Raw genomic sequence first — 20,745 nt, forward strand, 5'->3', positions numbered from 1 at the left:
ATTATAAAATGTCACATTACTGTTAAATGTTAAATTAGCTCTGAGTAAACATCACTTTACACATTTAACATGGAAAAATGAAAGACAGAAGATATTTCAATAACACGTTTATTCAATGAAAAAAAAAATTGTAACAAAATGTTTCAAGAACAAATCACTCAATTAAATTATTTTGCAGTTTGAAATGTGATCAAATACACCCCATCCTCACTAAATGAAACTTCCATCCATTCAAGGCTTATCTAATCCAGCTGACACTGGGTGAGAGGAAGGATACACGCCAGACAGGTCACCAGCTTATCACAGGGGGTGATCATCACAATCATTCACACTCAAACTCACCCATACTGTCAAACCACAATCCCCAGTTAATGTGTTTGTTATATTAACCTAACATGTACGTGTCTCTGGACTGTACGAGGAAGCAGGAGTATCCAGAGAAAACAAAATAAGCCTCAATCCTCAATATTTTTTAATACAAATGAAAGGAATAATCAACAAGAAACTTCAGTCTATTTACACTTCTTGGTCAGCTGTAGATACATTAAAATCTTGGAGCACCGTAGTCATCAGGCATCCGCTCAATGTTATACCTGTTTTTAGAATCAGAACAAATTGATTTCAAAAGTTAGCAATAACATTATTTTAATTTTATATTTGAAAAACACTTGGAAAATAAAATAGCTACAATCAAAGCTGCCATATATTTTAATTAAAATGCAGAACCCTGCTACCTGTGGTTTGAGATGTACATGATGGGAACTCCAGGGATCTTCCTGACCCTCCTCTTCAGATCTCGGTCAACAGTGGCCAGGATGTAACACTTGTGCTGCAGAAATATTTTTACATAATTTACATCTCCCCTTAGCAACATAGCCAGCGTTAGAAGATGGACATTTATACACATCACAGTTACTATTTGGCAATTTGCCTTTTATCAGAGAACTGTTCCAGAAAGCAGGATTAGTGTAAACTTTTAACTCTATCACACTCCTCTTCTTACTGACTGGTTTTCTTTAATAAACCTGAACTCCTTATTTGATTCCTTCTACAAATACACACATGCATATATATTTTATCCTGTTTATTTACCAAAATTTTTAGTTTTTATGTTTTGTACCTCAGAAAATGTTTAATAAGATTGCCTTCTTTGCATATAATTTAGTTGCACTTTTACTTTTGTATAATGACAAAGATTCTGAATATATGTGCTTTGATATCAAGGTATCCATAAAGGAAAATTCAAATCAAGAGTAAATAATAGAAGAGTGGAACACACAAAATAAAATGCAATTCATGGACTTTTTTCCCCTTCCTGTTTTCTAATTCATTTGATCATCCTGTTTTTTGTTGTTGTTTGTTTAAATACCACATATCACTAATAGGGCTGCCACGATTAGTCGACTAGTCACGATTACGTCGACTATCAAAATCGTCGACGACTAATTTAATAGTCGACGCGTCGTTTGAAGCTTTGTAAGATCCCAAAAGACGCAGGAATTAGTAGGATTTAAGAGTGTAATAACGGACTGAAACAGAAGATGGCAGCACTGCATGTACAAGGATGCCAGCTGCCGTTAAACCCCGAAGAAGAAGAAGCTCTGTCCCAGAATTCATAGCGCGGCCCAGCTTCCAACAATGGCGGCAGCTAGTTAGTTTTAATGTTACTCTTATTATTCTTTCTGGGTCACAAAATAAACGTTTAACATATTTTCAGGCGAGAATGTAGCTGTGTAAACCTCAAATATCTGCTCAGTTTATCAGGACACCACATATTTTCAAAAGCGCTCCGACGTTTTCGGAGACGTCTGTTACCCACTAGCTCGATAGCGAGCCGGGGGCTAGGCTCACTAGAGCCGTGAGAACACCGGACTCCCGGCAGATCGTTTTCAAACCCACTGCCGTCTTTCGCTACTCAGGTTAAATATATATAAGTCACTTAGATAACTTAAAATGTTATTGTTTGGCTTTTTTTAGTATTTTATTTGTTCCTGAGTAAATCGGTTTGGCTGAGATTAAAGTTACAGTTCTTACACAGGTCAAGCAGACAGCTGATTATCAGAAGTGTGAGATGCTGGAAAATTTACTCCAGTGTCCCGTTATATTTTAGATAGCAAGGAGTTGATTAAACTTCACCGAAACAATCTGCAGATTTCATTAAAATTTAATAAACTATCATCTTGTCTTTATTTTTAGTTAGCACAGACCGTAAACACTTAAAGCTGTAAGCTAATGATAGTTATATAAGAGCAGATGCTGCTGGTGCAATAAGCTGTAGTTTTGCGTCCAATGGATGATGATCTGATTAGTCGACTAATCGCAAAAATAATCGGTGACTAGTCGACTATCAAAATAATCGTTTGTGGCAGCCCTAATCACTAATATAATATACTCGGAACATATCACAACCTGAACTCAGAGTGATAACACAGAATTAACTGATCTAACTACAATCAGCTGTTCTGGAAACTGAGACTCTGAGGTGATTTTTGCACATGAGACCTGGACGATCTTGAGAAAAATCTGGTTTTAACTTTGTCTGAAAGTGTCCTTTCTCACATGTAGCACACAGCAAAACACTAATCGCTTCAGCTGGGTTCTCACTATTGGAACTACTCTGTTTAATTTCAGCCTGAGTACAGGGTAACCACTCGCCTCATCAAATCTGCAATCGGTGTCTGCAAAGTCAGACTTAAGAGATGCAGCATCATACCTATGTTTTATCATCTGTTTCTTACTATCAGCAGATCAGACAGATAGACATTAGATATCTGACATTGCCATTTCCGGAAAGCTGACAATGAGCTGGCTAAACAACAGCAGCTGATTATAAGCTAACATTATTCCAGCTACTGTTAGGCTAAAGTGTCCTAAAAATCAATTTTCCATCTGTTGAACAGTTTTATTACATTGTCACATTTTATGAAAGTTAATTCAGTAAGTTTCTAAGTCCAACAATGTTTGTTCCACTTCAAAGAAAGTCTTACTAACACCACTAACAGCGGCAAAAACGGCAGCACTTAAAACCATCAGTGTCACTGTCATCAGACAGAAGTGAGCTCATATACTCATATCAGATTCCTTTCACGATATTTTATAGCGTTCTCCACAGTAAATGCACAAGGACACCAGCTGAGGTAAACAGCAGACTGCAGCAGACCTTTTCTCTACATCCTTTACCTAATTTCTTTGTTTAGGGAATAGCTGCAAAGACTCCACTCTAGAGAGTTTTGGAGTTGGTTACGTAGTTCCTTTATTTTCTGTGGTCAATTTTTAAGGCTACCTAATTGTGTTATCTTACTGTTAAGCTCTTGTGTGTGCTGACAAGCAAACAGCTGGTGCAAAAAAAATTAACACTGACATTTAATTGCATATATTACCTGTGTTACTCGTTGGACTAAACAGTCATCGGCATAAGTTCCCTTGTGTGTGCAAGGCAGACGCTCAAATCTTGGATCTTTTGCTATCCTACAAAAAATAAACGAGGTGAAGACTGTTTCAATAACAAACATAACTTTAAATGCATTCAAGTTTGAAACACTTATTTACATCAAGCAGCCTTTACCTGAGTGCGACTCTGTATTTCATTCCAAGCTTTTCAATCTCCGCCATTACACAGTCTGTAATATATGGTATACCTGGATGGGATGGAATTTATTTAAAAAATTCATATAAACTTTCTGTTTTATTGGATGCTGATATAAAACAAGTGACATACAGCAACTTTATTATTTTCATAAAAAATTCCCACTGAACACTAATACTTACATTTGGCATAAAGGCAGTCCATCATAGACTGAACAATGTCCAGTTTGGCCTTGATGGAGAAGTTTATAAAGTTTGTGTCAACCAGAATGTGGTATGGTGGGCCAAGCTGAGTGTTGTATTGAAAAAAGAGGCACGATGGGTACTTAGTCCTGCACAAAAATCAAAGAAATGAAACCAAATTCATGATCAAACACTTTTTAACGATCCAATGCGTATTTCTGTTTCGTGGCTAACTTACACTTCTCTCTCCTTCAGCTGCGAAGGGTCTTTCTTCTTTTTCTCTTTTGCTTTGGCTCGGTCTGTCTCTTTTCTACAAAACAAACGATGAGTTGTGGCAGCTTTTTACGTGGGAAGTGGGTGAAGCAATGAATCACATGGCTCTAAATAAAGCAGAGACGCAGAAAGCACTGGCGAAACTTACATTCTTTGGTCCTTGAGACTGATCATTCTTTTCATCGCTGCATATCTCTTCGTTTTCTGCTTCCCCTGCATTGATGAAGCCCAAAATTGATCACAACCAACACTTAACAGCAGAAACTTCAACTGTGTTAATATACAATTTCTCTAAATAGAGTGACAGAACCTACTCAAAACCTTTTGAAACGTTAACGCTCGTTAAAAAAAGATACCGTTCACTGTTTAACCTTTAAAACGTCGCGACTAAAGATCCGATGTGGAAACATTGCATTAGCATTAGCATGTTAGCTTAACGGTAAATCTGCCAAAACTTTCTAACCTTCAAGTTAAAAAAAGAAGTTATCTAACAACAATTGTTAAGTCGGTGATGTTACTCTGATACAGTGAGAAACTACGTACCATTTCAAATTTCAGTGACTGAACCCACAGACCGGCTACAAGTACGACTTGCTACCCTCGTGTTAGCAATGCGCAGACGTAATCAAAAATCGACGCCCGCTCTGCGCATTTTCCGGTGGCTACGCTAGCGCCTCGCAGACGAAGGTATCTGCAGTGTTTAATAATAGTTTGGCTATATTACAATATTGCATTTGTTCAGTTTTGTTTTGTGTAGTCGTGGTTTTGCAAAAGGCACCTGTGACGATATGCACCTTAATAACCATTTTGGGGCAGGCGACGAGATTTCTGAAAGGACGCTGACATTCAGGGCTAACTCTGCTAGCTGTTAGCGTTGTGTTGTCTGGTCGGAGTGCTACTGTAGCAGTTGTGAAGGGTAGCCTTCCCACTGTGTCAACAGACCAGAGAGAATTGATGATGTTGCAGTTAACCTTCCGAGGCTTTTGACCTTCCCAATAAATTCTAGTTAAGCTTTCTGTTTGAATATGTTATTTCTTTAGCTAGCAGATAGTGTGAAAACGTGCTGGCAGCTGAGCTAGCGAGACCAGAATGGTTATCAATATCTGTCATAATCAGTAGCTGCACTGTTGGTCTCTCATTGGATTTGACTTGCAAATCTTTGACCCTGTTTGTCCTTACTAAAAGGTTTGTCAGAGCCTCGTTTTTCATACATATTTCAATGCCACGGGTTTCGTATTATTCTGGACATTTAAATATTCATGTTTGTTGACAGAACAGTCTACAGCCGGGCTCCTTGGTGTTTCCATCTACTGCTTGTTTGAGCAACTTTTTCTTTAAAATCCCATCTGGCTAAACTCGTTTTTCCTCTGTTGTAGGAGATTTGAATAACTCGATGGTGTTTGGTGTTTGAGCACGGAGAAGTCTGAGTGAAGGCTGAAAGATGGTCTGATGGACCGCCGTTTCTTCCTGACCTTCCTCTTCTGCTCACTGTCGTGGATCTTTTTCTGGGAAGTGCGCTGGAAGAAAGGAAAAGAGAGTCAGATCGAGGAATGGCTCAAAGGACATAACCTCTCTCAATACAGAAACTTATTTGAAGGTCAGTGGATCACCTTTGACTTCAATCCTACCTGACCAAAACAATACAGACATTTAGCTGATTTCTTTTTCTTTTAAAGAGCAAGCTGATGTTAGTGATATGTGTGAGAAGACTTGAGTTTTTGCAGAAATAACAGAGGCAAAAGTATCACTTTCAACTGGATTTACTATGGGTTTATTTCAGAGAGATTGCATTACCTCTAGGTTTGACTCTGATGATATTTTTGTTTTGATCAGTAAACATTCAGACTAAATTGATGCCAGTGGCATGCACATACAAACAGCACAGGCTTAAGCTTTCATTATAGTAGGTTTTAATGAGGATATAGACGTTTCGGGTCATTATACTGATGTGGATTTACTGGCAAGTATGAGTATTGGAGATTTTATATGCTGTTCATGTGCCATCCAGATGTACACACACTTGAGGAACTGAGTCTGAGTGTTCTTAGTCGTTTGGAAGAGGTGGTGAAGGAACAGCAGCGCTGGAGGGAGATCGCAGAGGCTCACATCCAGCTGCTCCGAGACTTTGCCTTCCAGGAGTGGCTTTGCTCCCAGAACCTGGAGCACTATTATCATACGTAAGCAATGAAAAGTCTTAACTTCAACATTTCTACTAATCTGGTATGAGCAGCAACCCTTTGATGTAATCAATTACTTTTTGCCTTGTCATAAATATAGATTATTCCAGGTGATTTCTAAGATTTTGTTTATTTTTTTTAACGCTTTTTAAGTTGTTTCATGTTGGTTAACACACACTAGGTTTATTTATGTCCACTTGAGGGCACCCTCTCCATTCACGGCTAGCTGAGTCTGCTGACACGGAGCTGTGTAGGCTGCAGTGTTTTGGAGGGTCACTGCAGTAAAAAGCATTCTTTAGAGACTGCATTTGTGAGACCCTGCAGTAATGCAGATGTTTCTGTATATGTGTTGGGTGCTTTATTCTGATTCAAACAGAACCAGCTATGATTAGTATTAGTTATTGCGCTATCAAAACAATAAGTGTGCTGGGATTCTTTTTTGAGTAAACTGTTATGTTTCTAGAGATCAGCTTTGTTTCGGAAACATGGAAAATACTGTTTGTTAGGAAGATTCCTGACATTTTTAGTGGGATACAGTGTCACATTTCTGAAGGTCATGGCTGCAACACTATAGCTGCCTCCACTGCTGTTGGCTTTTATGTAAGCCTTCATTGCCCACATCATTTTTTTCTGTGCTTTTGGTTCAGTAAAGAACTGAAAAAGCCAAAGTTAATTATTAATTTTTTTTTTATCAAAATGTAGTGTAAGTGGGGATTTAAAGTTGCTTTTAGTATTAGTTGTACCATTATTGTCAGTATGTACATATTAAACTGAGACAGCATCGCGCATGCTGATTAACAAAGGATAGAAAAGGCAGTCTTACAGTTGATTTGATTTTAGTTATTCAGATAATATTTTATACTAATCTCTATTTTTGCCCATAAAGATCATGCTGTGAAAGCGTAATTAGAAAGTGTACTTTATTGATCCCCGTTGGGAAATTCCTCTCTGCATTTAACCCATTCACTCAGTGAAGCAGTGGGCAGCCACTGGGCGCCCGGGGAGCAGTGTGTAGGGACGGTACCTTGCTCAGGGGTACCTCAGGGTAGCTGTTCAGGGGAATCGAACCCCCGACCTTCCAGTCATGGGGCCACCACTCTGAGCTATCCCTTTTCCCTGCATGATCTCTGTGTCAGCTGACACAGAGACAGTATGAACATTTGTTTTAGAGGATTAAAGGTCTTCTTTGTATTTATTAATACACTGTATTTATCCAGTCCATTGTTGCTGATCTGATTTCGAGCTAATGTTGTCAGGAAGATTTTATAGGATGCCTCTAGCTAGTAAAAATGTGTATGAGGGATCATTTGTGCCAGATGCAATTAGTGATGCTGTGATGTTTTTTCTGAAGTTTTCTGTTGTATATTTATTAATGTGTGCTGATAATTATCAGTATATTTATTTATTATTGATTTGTGACTTGGTGAACCAAAGATGATTTTCCATTAATCTGGACAGTAGCGTTATTATAATTCTAATAATCTTTTGCTGTTGGCTCATCCAGTATTTTCCTCCTCCATGTACACCACAGGAATTAGATTTTTTTTTTTTTCCTTTTATTCTATTTATTTTGAAAAAGGCTTGTTGGAACATGTCATCCGATGTAGCTTTTGCAATACTGGAGTAGTTTAGGAGATAAGATTGAGGCTCCTGGCCTGAATTGTACTTAAACCAGATTTTGTTAAGCATGCCGGACGGGTTGTGTGTGTGGTTGGAACTGCATTCTTGTTTAACAGACCTTGAGTTAAAGTTAGGTTTCAGTCCCGAAGCCTAAAAGAAAGGCGGTTGCTTAATGCTAGATTCATTTCTATTACCTGCTTGACATACTTTCACTTTTTGTTTTACACTGCAGACTGAAGACCTTGGGTTGTATGAATTTGGATGATCTCTCTCAGTTTGACAGTCAGCTGCAGCTTTCTTTAGCTGCCTGGGGCTACTACTACGAAGACTACATAAAGTTGTCTACAGGCATCAAGATCCTCCAGACCTCCAGGGGGAGTCGTGACCAGGACTACGAGATCCGGCTGGTGCACAGCCTCGCTGAGAGACGTCTGAATGAGAAGTGGTCATTTGGTGAGACCCTGATCACGTTTTTATTGTTGCCTTTAAAGAGTGTTAGTTGTGGTTGTGTTCGCCAGCTGCAAAGTATCAACAGGCATTCAGATACAACATATAAACCGAAGTACTGTTTGCTTAGTCTTTTCAAGGGTTTTCACAAATGTTACTCAAAGAAGCATAGATCATTTGAAAGCAGCTCAAATTCTCTAATGGAGAAGTTATGTGTTACTTCATCTGTCTGACAACAAAACAACTCTCTACCTTACCAGCTTTCCTGTTGTTTAACAGGGTGTGGTTTTTCATACTAAAGGACAAAGCTGGACATTTTTGTCACACCCTTTCTTTGCATTTGATTTAAAAATAAATTTAGTGGTATGGAAGACCTACCCGAATTTACATAATAAGAAAACTATGTGCTAGAGACAAAGGAAAGTGCAAGCATTGACACGGACTCTGCAGACAAGGAAGAGGAAGTGAGTAGTTTCTACAATTGAAGTAATCAATAGTGCATTGTGTTACTGTCTTCTCAGCGGGAGCTCTCATATTTGGCTGTAGTGTGGCACTGTGCTTCTTGATAAGGGACCTCATGTTTTACGTGATTGGTGAGTACAACATTATCTGGTAGTGTAAGAGTTGATATGGTTGGTGTTTACTTGTATGTGACTGATTTTTATTCCTGCTCACACTTTGGCTTTAGTTGGTGCTGCTGTTTTTGTTTTTTAAATAGTTGGTGATGAAACATTGCTTAAACTTTAGTTATTTTAATACTGAAATGTTTTTTTGCAAAATGAGTTCCAACTCTTGTGCTTCTTTCCTTCTTGTGGCAGGTGGAATTACTGTTTCCATCATAGCGTTTGTCTTTACCATCAAGTTCCTCTGTGAGCTTGCGGCAAGGGTGGTCAGCTTCCTGCAGAATGAGGATCCAGGGCGACGCGGTGATCGTAGCATCTACGACTATGTCCGGGGAAACTACCTGGACCCACGTTCCTGCAAAGTGTCGTGGGACTGGAAGGAACCACAGGAAGTGGGACAGACTATGAGTTTCAGAGTCCAGGTCACACTAGATTCTAGATGTTGAGAAAGGAAAAAGAGATGATAATAAAATCTCATTTCAGTATTAAATGGCACTTTTTATTTTTCTATTTTCGCCTTTTCAGCTGTTCTATAAGAATGGTCAGCCTTTCCCAGCACATCGGCCTGTGGGGCTGAGGGTCAACATTACTCACATTGAACTGGCCCTGGACATCCCTGTCACACAGGAAGTCCTGCAAGACCCAGAGTCCAATGTAGTCAAAGTGGCTTTTACAGTACGCAAGGCTGGACGCTATGAGGTTGCAGTCAAGCTGGGTGGACTGAATGTGGCCTATAGCCCTTATTACAAGATATTCCAGCCAGGTAGATGCATAAAATGTTTTCATGCAGTTTACATGTCAAAACAAAGTCTTTATTTTGGATGACTATATTTCTGTTCTCTTTTTCACTTCAGGTACAGTTGTTCCATCCAAAACCAAGATAGCCTACCATTTCTCCACCCTGGTGCTAACAAACGGACAGCGGCACACTTTACAAATTGAGCCCAGAGACGAGTATGGAAACCCTACTAGTAACTCCACATCTCTGACAGATGAAGCAAACTACAGTGTCCATGTGCACTCTGTAAGCGAGTGAAACTCCTGTTCTTTTACCCATTAAACTGAGATTATTTTCTTGATGATGACGAGTATAAAACCTAGGATTAGTTTTTATTCTTAAGTTGCACAATTGCACAACCATTAGCTTTAGAACTAAGCTTGGATTCATTTGTAGTCTTTCTGCTCTTTCAGCTAGGCACAGCAGATGATGACAGTCTGGAGGGCCTCTACAGCAAATCTGTTTCAGTCAACAAGCAGCAGTGCCAGGTTCTGTTGAGACTGACCCTGAAGAAGACTGGTTGTTTCAGGGCTCGCATCTCCTACAAGGATCAGCCGCTCAGCAATGGGGAATTTGACATAATTGTTCTCAGTGGTGAGCAGCTTGTACGTGCTGAAGAGAAATGTATTAGCTACTGTTTTCATAGCCTAATGCTCCTCTTTGCATGTCACATTGCAGAGAATGAAAAGGCCTGCGTGGAGAAGAATGTATCCACTCCTGGCATAAGCATCTACTTTGAGGCATACCTTTACAGTAGTGGGAACTACAGCAGTTCATCGTGGCAGTTACCAGCCTCCTCTTTGTTGGCTCCCCAGAGGAGGCCCTCCATGGGAGAAGAGGAGGATGAACATGACTCTCCTGTGGAGGGACAACCTGAGAAGGTCAAGAAACCAAAAAAGGTCTACTGTTACATATCGCCAAAGGTAAGTGACCGGTGGCAATATAATGGTTAGGTATTGGAACCAGAATCACCTTTACTGTCCTCGTCCTCTAGATCAGTGCCCACATACATACAGACCTATTTACACAAAAGCTTTAATACCTGGATTATATTTTATGAAGTAATAATTGAAACACTTCAGTTGTTCTTGTATGCTTATTGTCTCTTCCAATTTATTTATTTATTTTAAATTCAGAGATTTTAAAACTGCCGGTATGAAAATATGAGGGCATTGAACCTGAGTTTTTTCAAACAGCAATTATCCGTGAAGGAATTCTACCTGAAAATTATTCCATGGCGCCTTTTCACCTTTCGAGTATGTCCAGGAACAAAGGTAAGCAGAACTAATGTTAGACAATCCTGGAGAATCGGTATATTTTTTTTTAGATCGCTTTGTTTTATACGTGGTTAATGTTTAATTGAATTATTTTCTTTAGTTTACCTATTATGGTCCTGACCCAGTTCACAAGTACCTAACTCTAGTAGTGGATGATGGGATACAGCCTCCTGTGGAGCTAAGCTGCAAGGATAGGAACATCATGGCTGCCACCTTCATTCGCTTCCTGCACAAGAATATTGGTTTGTTTGAGTGGAACGCCGTTACTTTTGCACGATCTGCACTTAGCAAATACCGTCTCTTTGGAAAACTGTAGTAGTAATTTAATAATGTTGTTTTTAGGCGGCTCTGAAACGTTCCAAGACAAGGTGAATTTCTTTCAGTGTGAACTCAGGCACATCCATTCCAAGAGACCTCGCACCAAGACCTGCCTAAAAGTCAGCCGACACGCCATTCTGGATTCAGTAAGTCTTACGCCGTATGTTATTCTTTCTAGTGGAAAAGCAGAAGAATAGACATAATTTGTCTAATCCAGTGTGTAATATGTGGTATGTAATTTATTTCTCCAAAACAGTGCACCAGAATGACGTTAAGCATTAAAGTCCGAGGTTTATTAACAAAAACATTTATTACCAATGTTTTCTGATTTTTAAAAAAAAAAAAAAAAGGTTTAGAGGAAAGCCTTTTTAAATATCAGCTCACATGTCACTCTGACCTTTTTCCAAAATGTTTTTTCTACGATGCCAAACACGGTGAAACAGTGCTCCCTTTTGTCTCTGTGTGTGTAGTACACATGTCTGATATATTCCTGCATAAGAGTTGAACTTGGCAGGAGTTACAGGATTTTGCATTAACCAAATGGCGCGTGTTAATCTGAGGCATGATTTCACCATCTGAGTATGAGCCAGACACACACACACACACACACACACACACACACACGTACGTCAGTCCTCTGAGATTTCAGTTTCCAAGTGTTTTTTGCTTTACATTTAGGACGTTCTATTTACTCAGATTTGTTTTATTTTTTTTATTATAAGCTATGTTTTAAGACCACAGGTGTAATCATAACAGTGACGTGACCATTATGATCATATAGACTGTTTCAATTGTCGTTTTTGTTCTTTGTTCAGTCATTGAAGGCCACGAGGAACTTCTCAGTGTCTGACTGGAGTAAAAACTTTGAGGTCGTGTTTCAGGACGAGGAAGGTAAACGCACAATCAACACGAGGCCTATTGGAGAAATGACATTTTGCCTCAAGCACTTCACTTAAAATCAGAAAAGGATTTAAGGTGCGTTAAAATCTTTCCTCTGCAGCTCTGGACTGGGGCGGTCCACGCAGGGAGTGGTTTGAACTGATTTGCAAGACCCTCTTTGACACATCGAATCAGTTGTTCACCCGCTTCAGTGACAACAACCAGGGCCTTGTGAGTTTCTGTTTTCAACCCTTTGTATATTCTGTATACACCATCAACACTTAGTTTTGAAACTCACAGAGAGTATTCGTCTTCATTTTCCAGGTACACCCAAATCCCGAGAGGCCACCCCACTTGCGCCTAAAGATGTATGAGTTTGCGGGTCGCGTTGTAGGGAAATGTCTGTATGAGTCTGCTCTGGGTGGAGCCTACAAACAGCTGGTTCGAGCTCGCTTTACACGTTCCTTCTTGGCCCAAATCATTGGCCTGAGAATGAACTACAAGGTATGGAACGCAGTGCATTCCAATTAAAGAGACACTTTGCTCAGAAGTTGGAAGGTCACATCTCTATTGTTTATCCTCTAGTGTCAACTGTTCTATCTCATCACTTAAACATTCCTGACAAAGCCAAGAAACCTCATTTCTTTCTTGGCATTATTTATTTAACAGAAAACTACCCAATGTGTTTGGCTGTTTATCCAAATAACTTCGCTTTCAAAGTTGAGAACTCCAGTCCACCCAGTCATCTTTTTATCCTTCCCTGCTAGAAGATGAAGTACCGTGTTTATTTAAAAATTTAATTTTTTTTTTTCCTGGGTTTTCGTTTGGTTTTCCACATGCAGTACTTTGAGACGGACGACCAGGAGTTCTACAAAACTAAAGTGTGCTTCATCCTAAACAATGACGTGAGTGAAATGGACCTGGTGTTTGCCGAGGAGAAGTATAGCAAGTCGGGACAGCTGGAGAAGGTGAGGCAACACTTTGGAAAGGAACCTCCCCTTATTTTTTTTTTTTTTTTAAGTACTGATGTAGGAGATCCCAGGAGATCGAAGCAGTAAACCAAGCAAAACAAACCATATTGCTTGTTTGGCTAGAGCCTCAATTTTTCTTAAAAGAGGAAGAGTGGTGAGTTTATATAAAAGGATGGACGAGTAGAGTTTGGCATTCTTTATAAACTTTGTTGTTCACTTGTAAAATATCACCCAAATAGCTGGCTGCATAAATCTGTGATGAAACAGAGCTCAGACTCGCAGATTTTTAATTAAATAACGACGTTACTTCATCAAATTGTTTCTTTAACATTAAAATGAATTGCCCAAATATTTATAAATTAGCTGAGAAGTAATGTGACATTTTTCAATGTCTAATTCTTTCCTCTGGTTCTTGCTGTTACTTGCCAGTTTTCAACATACCTTAAATGTCATTTTCTGTCATTTTCACCCCGTCGTCCTCTCTTCCAGGTGGTGGAGCTTATATCTGGTGGAGCTCAAATTGCTGTGACCAATGAAAACAAGATGCATTATCTTAACCTGCTGGCCCAGTATAGACTGGCCAGTCAGGTAAGAGATGAGGTGGAACATTTCCTTAAAGGTAAGGAAATGAAGCTAGCACACAGCTGCATTTTTGCATTTGTATTTTTCTTGCCAGTTCCTCTCATTTGAGATCTCTGGTAATGTGCACATAATTGGTGCATTTTTCCTGATCAATTGCAGGTTTGAATGAACTGGTTCCAGAAAACCTGCTAGCCATATTTGATGAGAACGAGTTGGAGGTATGTGCGATGTATTGTAATTAAGTCCTGCTGACATTTTAATCAACACCGGATATTTATGGATTTTTGTGCTTCTAGCTGCTGATGTGTGGCACTGGTGACATAAACGTACAGGACTTCAAGGCCCACGCTGTGATTGTTGGTGGATCATGGCACTTCCGAGAGAAGGTACGTCACGGACGCTTTTCTTATCTTGCCTTCTTCCCTAGCAGCTGGTGGAAATGTCTGATCTTGTTTGCTTTTCCCTTTTCCTTCCCTCAGGTGATGAAGTGGTTCTGGGCGGTGGTGTCCAGCTTCACACAAGAAGAACTGGCTCGTCTTCTGCAGTTCACCACTGGCTCCTCTCAGCTACCCCACGGCGGGTTCAACACTCTTTGCCCCTCGTTCCAGATCATCGCTGCCCCCACACATAGCACTTTGCCCACTGCACACACCTGGTGAGTAGAAGCACACATACTGAGAGAAAAACATGCCTCAACAGTGCTGCTATGTGTTTTTCTGACTGCTGCCAAATCCTGCATCATGTCTAAAACCAACAGTCTTCTCACTGATGATATAAATCTTTAAGACCAGATCACAGGTACAGTAAAAATCTTTAATTGTACAAAAAAAATGTTATTCAAACAGGAGAAAATAGTACATTTCTGTGGAATAGCTTCAGTGGCTTATTTATACATACTAATGAGTTTTTTTTATGGCAGCAACAGGATGGCATACATGGGACTGAGTCAAAATAAACTGTGTGAGAGAGTGGGAAAAAAATCCCCACTGCAACACCATGGCTCACTGATATGTTTTTAATAGTTGTTGGAAACAATAGAGCTCTGTGATGGTGTGTTTTGCTGTATCACGTCTGGAAATGTTTAAAATCATTTCCGTTTTTGGTCTTTTAATTTGATTTTTTTTTCTCTATACATAAGAAATAATGTAATATCAGCCCGTTCTCCTTTTCAAATCAACAATAGTTCAACCACATGCTGACTCTCTGTGTCTGTCTAGTTTTAACCAGCTGTGCCTCCCTACCTACGACTCCTACGAGGAGCTGCACAAGATGCTGAAGCTGGCCATCAGCGAGGGCAGTGAGGGTTTTGGCATGCTCTGACTCTTCCATCAACTGGCACTGTGGTTTCACACATACAAGAGACCAGCACTGCTCCACTGCCCTGGTTTCCTGCATTCGTTCACATTTAACGGGTGGACTTGTTGGCACTCTCACCCTCCCTAATAAATACCCTCTCTCAAGATGAGCGAGCGTTTCAGGAAGTCCCAGGAGGCTGTAGTGAATCTCGTATGAACTCTAGTGCTACTGTATATAAAATATTCCACTTTTGTATAAGGAAAAAAAGACAAAAATGACAAAATTCCAACTGCTGAAAAAGGGTGTTTGGACAGTTTTTATTTCCTGATGCTAAAGTTTGCTTAGTTTTATATGCTTGAGAGACGAGTAATACTAGAGCAAAAGCCTTGAGTATAACTGTATAACTGCTTCTTTGGCATTTTGCAAACTGAGGAACACTTAAGTGCAACAGCAGCCTACATGTGACGTGGGTGACACGTGCATCTACAGCACTTTGGCCTTAATCGATCAGGGACTGATGTGTGTATGTAAATATTATAATATCACTCTTTAATTTGTACATACTAGCGCGTATACAAATGTTTTCATCTTGTTACTTTTTGATTTAATATTTAAGGAGAAGGGATTTACTTTACTGTTGCACGTCTGATGGGTTGAGATTTAATATAATTTCTACAAGTTGTTGTTTTGTTTTTGTTTTTTCTATCTGAGCAGAAGTGGTTTTAAAAGGAGCCAAGTGATATTGTTTCTATATTTACATTTTAACTTATTGTGTCTTGAAGGTAAAGTTTCTGTTGTCCCTTAATCTTTGTTTTTATGTTTTATAAACCCGCCTTATTCTTGCCCTTTGCCTCTGATTGTATCCCGGGGGGTGTGTAGGTGAGAGAAACATACTCAACAATAGTAGGTAATAGTCATGTTATGATTTTTCTCTTATCACATGCAGAGGTTACTGTGGATGTGAAAGCTGTTTGGGTGTTGGAGGGCTGAGCCCGTGTATAACATTTTGTTATATAAAGCTTTTGACTGACTCATTCACAGCCTTTCATGGGTTTACCTCAGAATCTCCTTTGCCACCTATGCATCCTCTGACACAGATGTGTGTTTTCATGCACATGCATGGCAAACGTGCATACGGTTTGTTCATAGTTGCCTCCTTCCAGCCCTGACTGTACAACCTTTAGCCATATGCTCCATCATCCTGTAAGCTGAGCAAAGCATCTTTGAACAATAAGCCCTGTTTGTTATATTGTTGTAAAACTATTTATTTTTATTGCTGTTAGTTTTGTTGATATCCTGAGCCAACAGAAGTGTTTCCTTGTTTGTTTGTTTGGTTTATTAAGTTTTTTTCTTATTTATTAGCACTTCCTTTTGTGTTGCAGAGTTTACATGGTCATTGGCCAATTTGGAGAAGTCTGCTGACAGCTTGTAGAGCATTTAGGAAAAGTGATGTTTACTCATAGCAAACAGAAAATGTTAATAGGTAATGATTCTTCTTAGTAGTGTTTTGATTAGTTTTGCCCCGTAAGCAGTCAAATTTGATTCAAGAGATTGAACTTAGTAAATGGCAAAGAAATCCCATTTTGACAGTAGGTGTTGGATTTATTTGCATTGGCTCCTCAGTGCCAATCGAATGTCAGAGCTTTAGCTGATCTTACAGTGTTAAAGAAGTTTGTGAGGGTTTAGGCGCTCGTGTTTGTTTGGGTTGTGCAATGTTGACCTGACCTTCAGCACCAGTACCAAAAGCTGACATCATATTTATCCAGCACAAAGCGTGAGCATTACTTGTACGACTTGATCAGTGTAAACAAGTATAACTGAGTTCTGTCCTGTAATTTTATGTTGTTTAATGTTTTGCTCTTCATGATCATTTACTACTCTGTTTTCTGTTTAGATGCTTTTTGGATCAGATGGCCTGAGTGTGATTTTTAGCGATTTAGATGTTGTGAAATATTTGCCTATGAAGTTGAAGATGGGTGGGGTCCAGGGGGGAGGGTGGGGGTAATTTTTTCCTTTTACTTCTTTGTTTTTGTTTGTTTTGGGTTTTTTAATGAGCCTCTGCTGCTGATGAATGTTTGAGATTCTCTGGATGGAGCTACTTTGTTTATGGGAATAAAAATGATGGAATAAATTCTTGTCATCTTATTTCAACCTCTGTATTGTATTTATCTTATCTGAAGACGTGTTATTACACACCCCTATTTCCACCCAAAGACCCAGTCTATGGTTTGGTGCCTCACATGTGCTGGTTTGAAAATTGACCTTGATCTGACCCTAAAACACCCTGTAAACTAAAGTGGCGTTCATTTAGAAAGCTGGGATACGTGTAGTGCTTGAGAATAAGACTTTCTTGGCCAGATGAATGCATGTTTTAGACACAAGAGGGCACTGGCTCTACATGTGACATGAGCTCACCATGAGTGACAGATGCGTGCTGCATCTTCTATAATCCCCACAGACAGGTTGGCTGCAGTGATGAGGGAGCTTTCCTGTCTTCAGATAACCCTCTATACTTTAAGTCTTCCACACAGAGGGAATCCCTCCATTTACGAGCATTTCTCATTCTCTCCTCCATGCTCGCAAATACAAAATAAAGTTAATTTAACTTGGAGGGGTAAATTAAAATTTGTATGGTTCCTAAATGCAGAAAGCATAATGGGGGGGATGGCTTCCATCATATGGAGGCAGCCGCAGCAACACAGGATGTGATAGAAGTACACTCTTGCCCTCCTGTTTGTTTTCTCAGTTGATGTCTGATAAGCCCTCAACTAAGAAAACATCTTTAATGCCTGTGGCTATGCAGGTCCTGTGGCCATCAGCACGATACCCACATATTCCTGGCGCGACTCCACGTACTGTGGTCTGAACACTATCAGGAGCCGGGAGAAGGCATCTTGAAGTACTTGGAGGCAGAAGTCCAGTTATTTGGTCTTGGCATGCACCTGTGGATTTGCATAATGGTCTCTCTCAAATTTCCCCCAGGAATGCTCGCTAAAGAGGGACCACAAATCAGAAAGTCGTCCTCTGGCATCTAACTAAGAATAATGTACCATGTTGGAAAGGCCTTCTTTCCTTACAGAACCCGTGGGAGATCGCGCAGCAACAGTACAGTGTTGTTTTTTCGGTGTGTTTTTTAAATAAATGTAAATCTGATGATAAAAATTCCCAAGAAAAAATATGTTTCTCAGACAAATTTTCCATGCACTATTCCATAAACAACTCCAGACCCAACTGTAGCTTGGTTTGGAGGTTTAGGGTTTGCCAAGTTCCTGGAGGGGGGGGGAGTCAATTTATGGGTGGTTCTCTTCGACCAAAGAATTTACTTACTCATTTCCCACTTCAGACACCCCCTGCCTCCGAGGAGATGTCCGTCGGTTTCTCTGATCAAAGATAATTGTCCGCAGACAGGGATCCACACAAGGGAGACAACACAAATGTGGCACGCCTATATGCATCTTTAGAACATGACCGCGCTCTCTTCCCTGCTAAACAGCCGTGGGGGTTGTCTGCTTCCCATTCCAACATGCAGGTCCTCATTACCTGATTGGACGGTGCTGATTAACTGCCAACTGGATTGGCTGCAGATATTTATCATCTGCGATGATTGGGCCAATTTAGACTCCAATCTTAATCAGGGTTGTTGAAGGACAGCAGCAGGCCGGGACTTCAGTTCTCTCCAGGAAGTTCACCGTTACTGTACACAATCTAGTGATTTCATGTTACATGCAAATGCGTCCAAACCCTCCCAAACATCAGCTCTCTTCATATGCTGGTCCTCTAGAAGAAGCAGAGTATGAAAGAAGAGCCTCCCTCCATCCGCAATGGCTTACCACAAACGCGACTTTGACTGTTTTGGCTTTTTGGGGGAAATTCTGCCTCAGCTGTGCCTTCCGAAGTTGGCCTATCAGCATCTTAGAAGTGTGGTTCTGCTATTGACGTTGTTGAGGATTATGGAGAAAACAGCTGTAAGAAATGCACATCACAGTGATGACAATGGTCTGGCAACTGAGTGCGGCACAGGAATGTATGGATGGGATGTTACTGCTGATTAAAGAGATTTTTTTCCCCGTGATCTCTTGATATTTCACAGATTCTCTGTTGCTCCTATCAATTCTTCTGTTATTTAAGTGATGAGATCTGGCTCTCAACACTTAGGCTGAGATGACTGCAAGTCTACCTGGAACAGCATGTAAAAGCGGCCTGACAAAGGAGAAAGGGCCTTGTTTGAATACATTCCTCTGCCGGGAACAGGACCGCCAACATGTGCTTTGTTTTGAAAGTGATATAAACGTCCATGCGTACAGCTGAGGTCAGAGACAAGCAGAAGCACGCGTATTGAAAAACGGCTAGCGCGGAGATTAAGTGTCCCCCAGCTGATGGCTGTCTATATTATATATGATGCTGGAATGTGCCTATTGATTCATGGGGTTAGCTGTCCTGCTGGGATGTGCAGCTGCACTGTATTTGATATGTTGGGAAACATTTCAGTAGTTATATTTCTTTTGTAATAACAGGGACTCTAATGTTGATTGTCTAACTGTCTGAGAAATACCCCATGCTGCTCCGCCCTTATTGTTAGCACAGTTGTCACTATAGCGTGTGTGAATAGGCTGTGAATGTTAACAGCATGGGTCGCGGTCTAGTTGAGTCTGTCACCTGACCATTTTAATCTAGACTGAAACATCTTGACAGTTTTGTACAATTTGTCTCCTAGTGACTTTCCTCAACTTTTCCCCATAACACTAGGCTTTTCTTTTGTGTCTGCTGGACTCATTGTCAGTGGGACAGACTTGTCCTGCATCCCTCTCAGAAAACTGAAATATCTCAGCACTACTCTGTACATTTAGGCATTTGTGGTTTCCCCAAGTTAGTGATGTTTGATTTCTCTTCAGCTGCTGAGTTTGACACAGATCTGCTACAGCTCATCTAATGCTATCACTAGATCAAAAAAATCTATTTTTAGGGGATTTATGATAACAAAAAATTATGATAATATATTTTCTAGTGTAATACTATAGTACTAAAGTCTTTAGCCTGAACTCTCTTAGGCAGCTTTCTTGTCAAGCGGTCTTCAGGAATAGTTCTCCAGGCTTCTTGCAGGATGTTCACTGCTCTTCTTTGGATGTTGGCTGCCTTTTGTTCTGTTGTCTTTCAAGATGATGTTGGGTGTTTGGGATTATTGTCATGTAAAAAGAAAATGAATCGGGTGCCATTCAGATGCTTTCCAGATGGTATTGCATGGTGGATCAAAATCTCACTGCACTTTTCTGTTTTCATAATTCCATTAATATTGAGAAGATCCCCAACCCCAGCGATTGAAATGCAGCCCAACACATGACAAAACCCCCCCACAGTGTTTTAGAGATGACTGTCACTCTCACTGTTGTTCCTCTCTCCTGACCTCTTGGACCTATTGGTGACATTTTGAACCAAAAACTTCAGTTATGGATTAATTACACTGATTTTACCACAGATTTTCAGTCCAGTTCTTGTGTAATTCTTCTCCCCATTTCCCCTCCTTAAGAATGGCTTCTTGATAGCCAAACTTCCACTGAGACCATGCTTAGTTATGCCAAGTTTTATGGCTTTGGGAATCAGCTTGTTGTTTGAATGGGGACAAATGATGATTTTGCAATAGGCTGCTTGTAAGTGCCTACAGATACAATTTAACATTGGTTGTCTGTTATATGTAGACACAACATTGACTCATCCCTTGAGTTAGGTTCCTTCTTTATG

The 20,745-nt window shown here is 40.1% G+C and overlaps 2 protein-coding genes across 4 annotated transcripts; one reads left to right on the forward strand and one right to left on the reverse strand.

The window, feature by feature from the left end:
• Nucleotides 1-92: 92 nt before the first annotated feature.
• Nucleotides 93-5,062, reverse strand: fcf1 (FCF1 rRNA-processing protein). Of its 3 annotated transcripts, none has more exons than XM_026151905.1 (8): nucleotides 4,836-5,062; nucleotides 4,190-4,254; nucleotides 4,007-4,078; nucleotides 3,769-3,917; nucleotides 3,566-3,638; nucleotides 3,381-3,468; nucleotides 735-829; nucleotides 93-593 (listed from the first exon to the last, which is right to left on the reverse strand). In XM_026151905.1, exons 1-8 carry the CDS (start codon nucleotides 4,845-4,847, stop codon nucleotides 545-547), a joined length of 603 nt encoding a protein of 200 aa, XP_026007690.1. In that variant the 5' UTR covers nucleotides 4,848-5,062; the 3' UTR covers nucleotides 93-544. The 3 variants fall into 3 exon arrangements, with proteins under 3 accessions (XP_026007690.1, XP_026007691.1, XP_026007692.1); XM_026151906.1 differs by lacking the exon at nucleotides 4,836-5,062 and adding an exon at nucleotides 4,585-4,686; XM_026151907.1 differs by lacking the exon at nucleotides 4,836-5,062 and adding an exon at nucleotides 4,356-4,512.
• On the forward strand, nucleotides 4,666-17,338 carry arel1 (apoptosis resistant E3 ubiquitin protein ligase 1). The gene is made up of 22 exons (XM_026151904.1): nucleotides 4,666-4,728; nucleotides 5,418-5,638; nucleotides 6,050-6,218; nucleotides 8,071-8,291; nucleotides 8,807-8,878; nucleotides 9,104-9,330; nucleotides 9,434-9,671; nucleotides 9,763-9,932; nucleotides 10,100-10,280; nucleotides 10,365-10,609; nucleotides 10,883-10,960; nucleotides 11,064-11,205; nucleotides 11,306-11,427; nucleotides 12,097-12,172; nucleotides 12,282-12,391; nucleotides 12,485-12,664; nucleotides 13,003-13,128; nucleotides 13,621-13,750; nucleotides 13,873-13,931; nucleotides 14,010-14,099; nucleotides 14,193-14,368; nucleotides 14,931-17,338. The coding sequence occupies exons 2-22, from the start codon at nucleotides 5,491-5,493 to the stop codon at nucleotides 15,031-15,033; spliced, it is 3,063 nt and encodes a 1,020-aa protein (XP_026007689.1). The 5' UTR covers nucleotides 4,666-4,728; nucleotides 5,418-5,490; the 3' UTR covers nucleotides 15,034-17,338.
• Nucleotides 17,339-20,745: the final 3,407 nt, after the last annotated feature.

The sequence above is a fragment of the Astatotilapia calliptera genome, chromosome 19, assembly GCF_900246225.1.
Source record: "Astatotilapia calliptera chromosome 19, fAstCal1.2, whole genome shotgun sequence".
Taxonomy (NCBI): domain Eukaryota; kingdom Metazoa; phylum Chordata; class Actinopteri; order Cichliformes; family Cichlidae; genus Astatotilapia; species Astatotilapia calliptera.

Bases quoted from the DNA above. Each gene is read 5' to 3' on its own strand.
- fcf1 (XM_026151905.1), bottom strand. The intron at 4,079-4,189 runs GTAAGTTTCGCC...TTTGTTTTGTAG, and splicing joins AGTCTCAAGGACCAAAGAAT to AAAAGAGACAGACCGAGCCA. The intron at 830-3,380 runs GTAATATATGCA...ATATTTCTGCAG, and splicing joins TAGTCCAACGAGTAACACAG to CACAAGTGTTACATCCTGGC.
- arel1 (XM_026151904.1), top strand. From the start codon at position 5,491: ATGGACCGCCGTTTCTTCCTGACCTTCCTCTTCTGCTCACTGTCGTGG. The intron at 9,331-9,433 runs GTCACACTAGAT...TCGCCTTTTCAG, and splicing joins CTATGAGTTTCAGAGTCCAG to CTGTTCTATAAGAATGGTCA. The intron at 9,933-10,099 runs GTAAGCGAGTGA...CTGCTCTTTCAG, and splicing joins ACAGTGTCCATGTGCACTCT to CTAGGCACAGCAGATGATGA.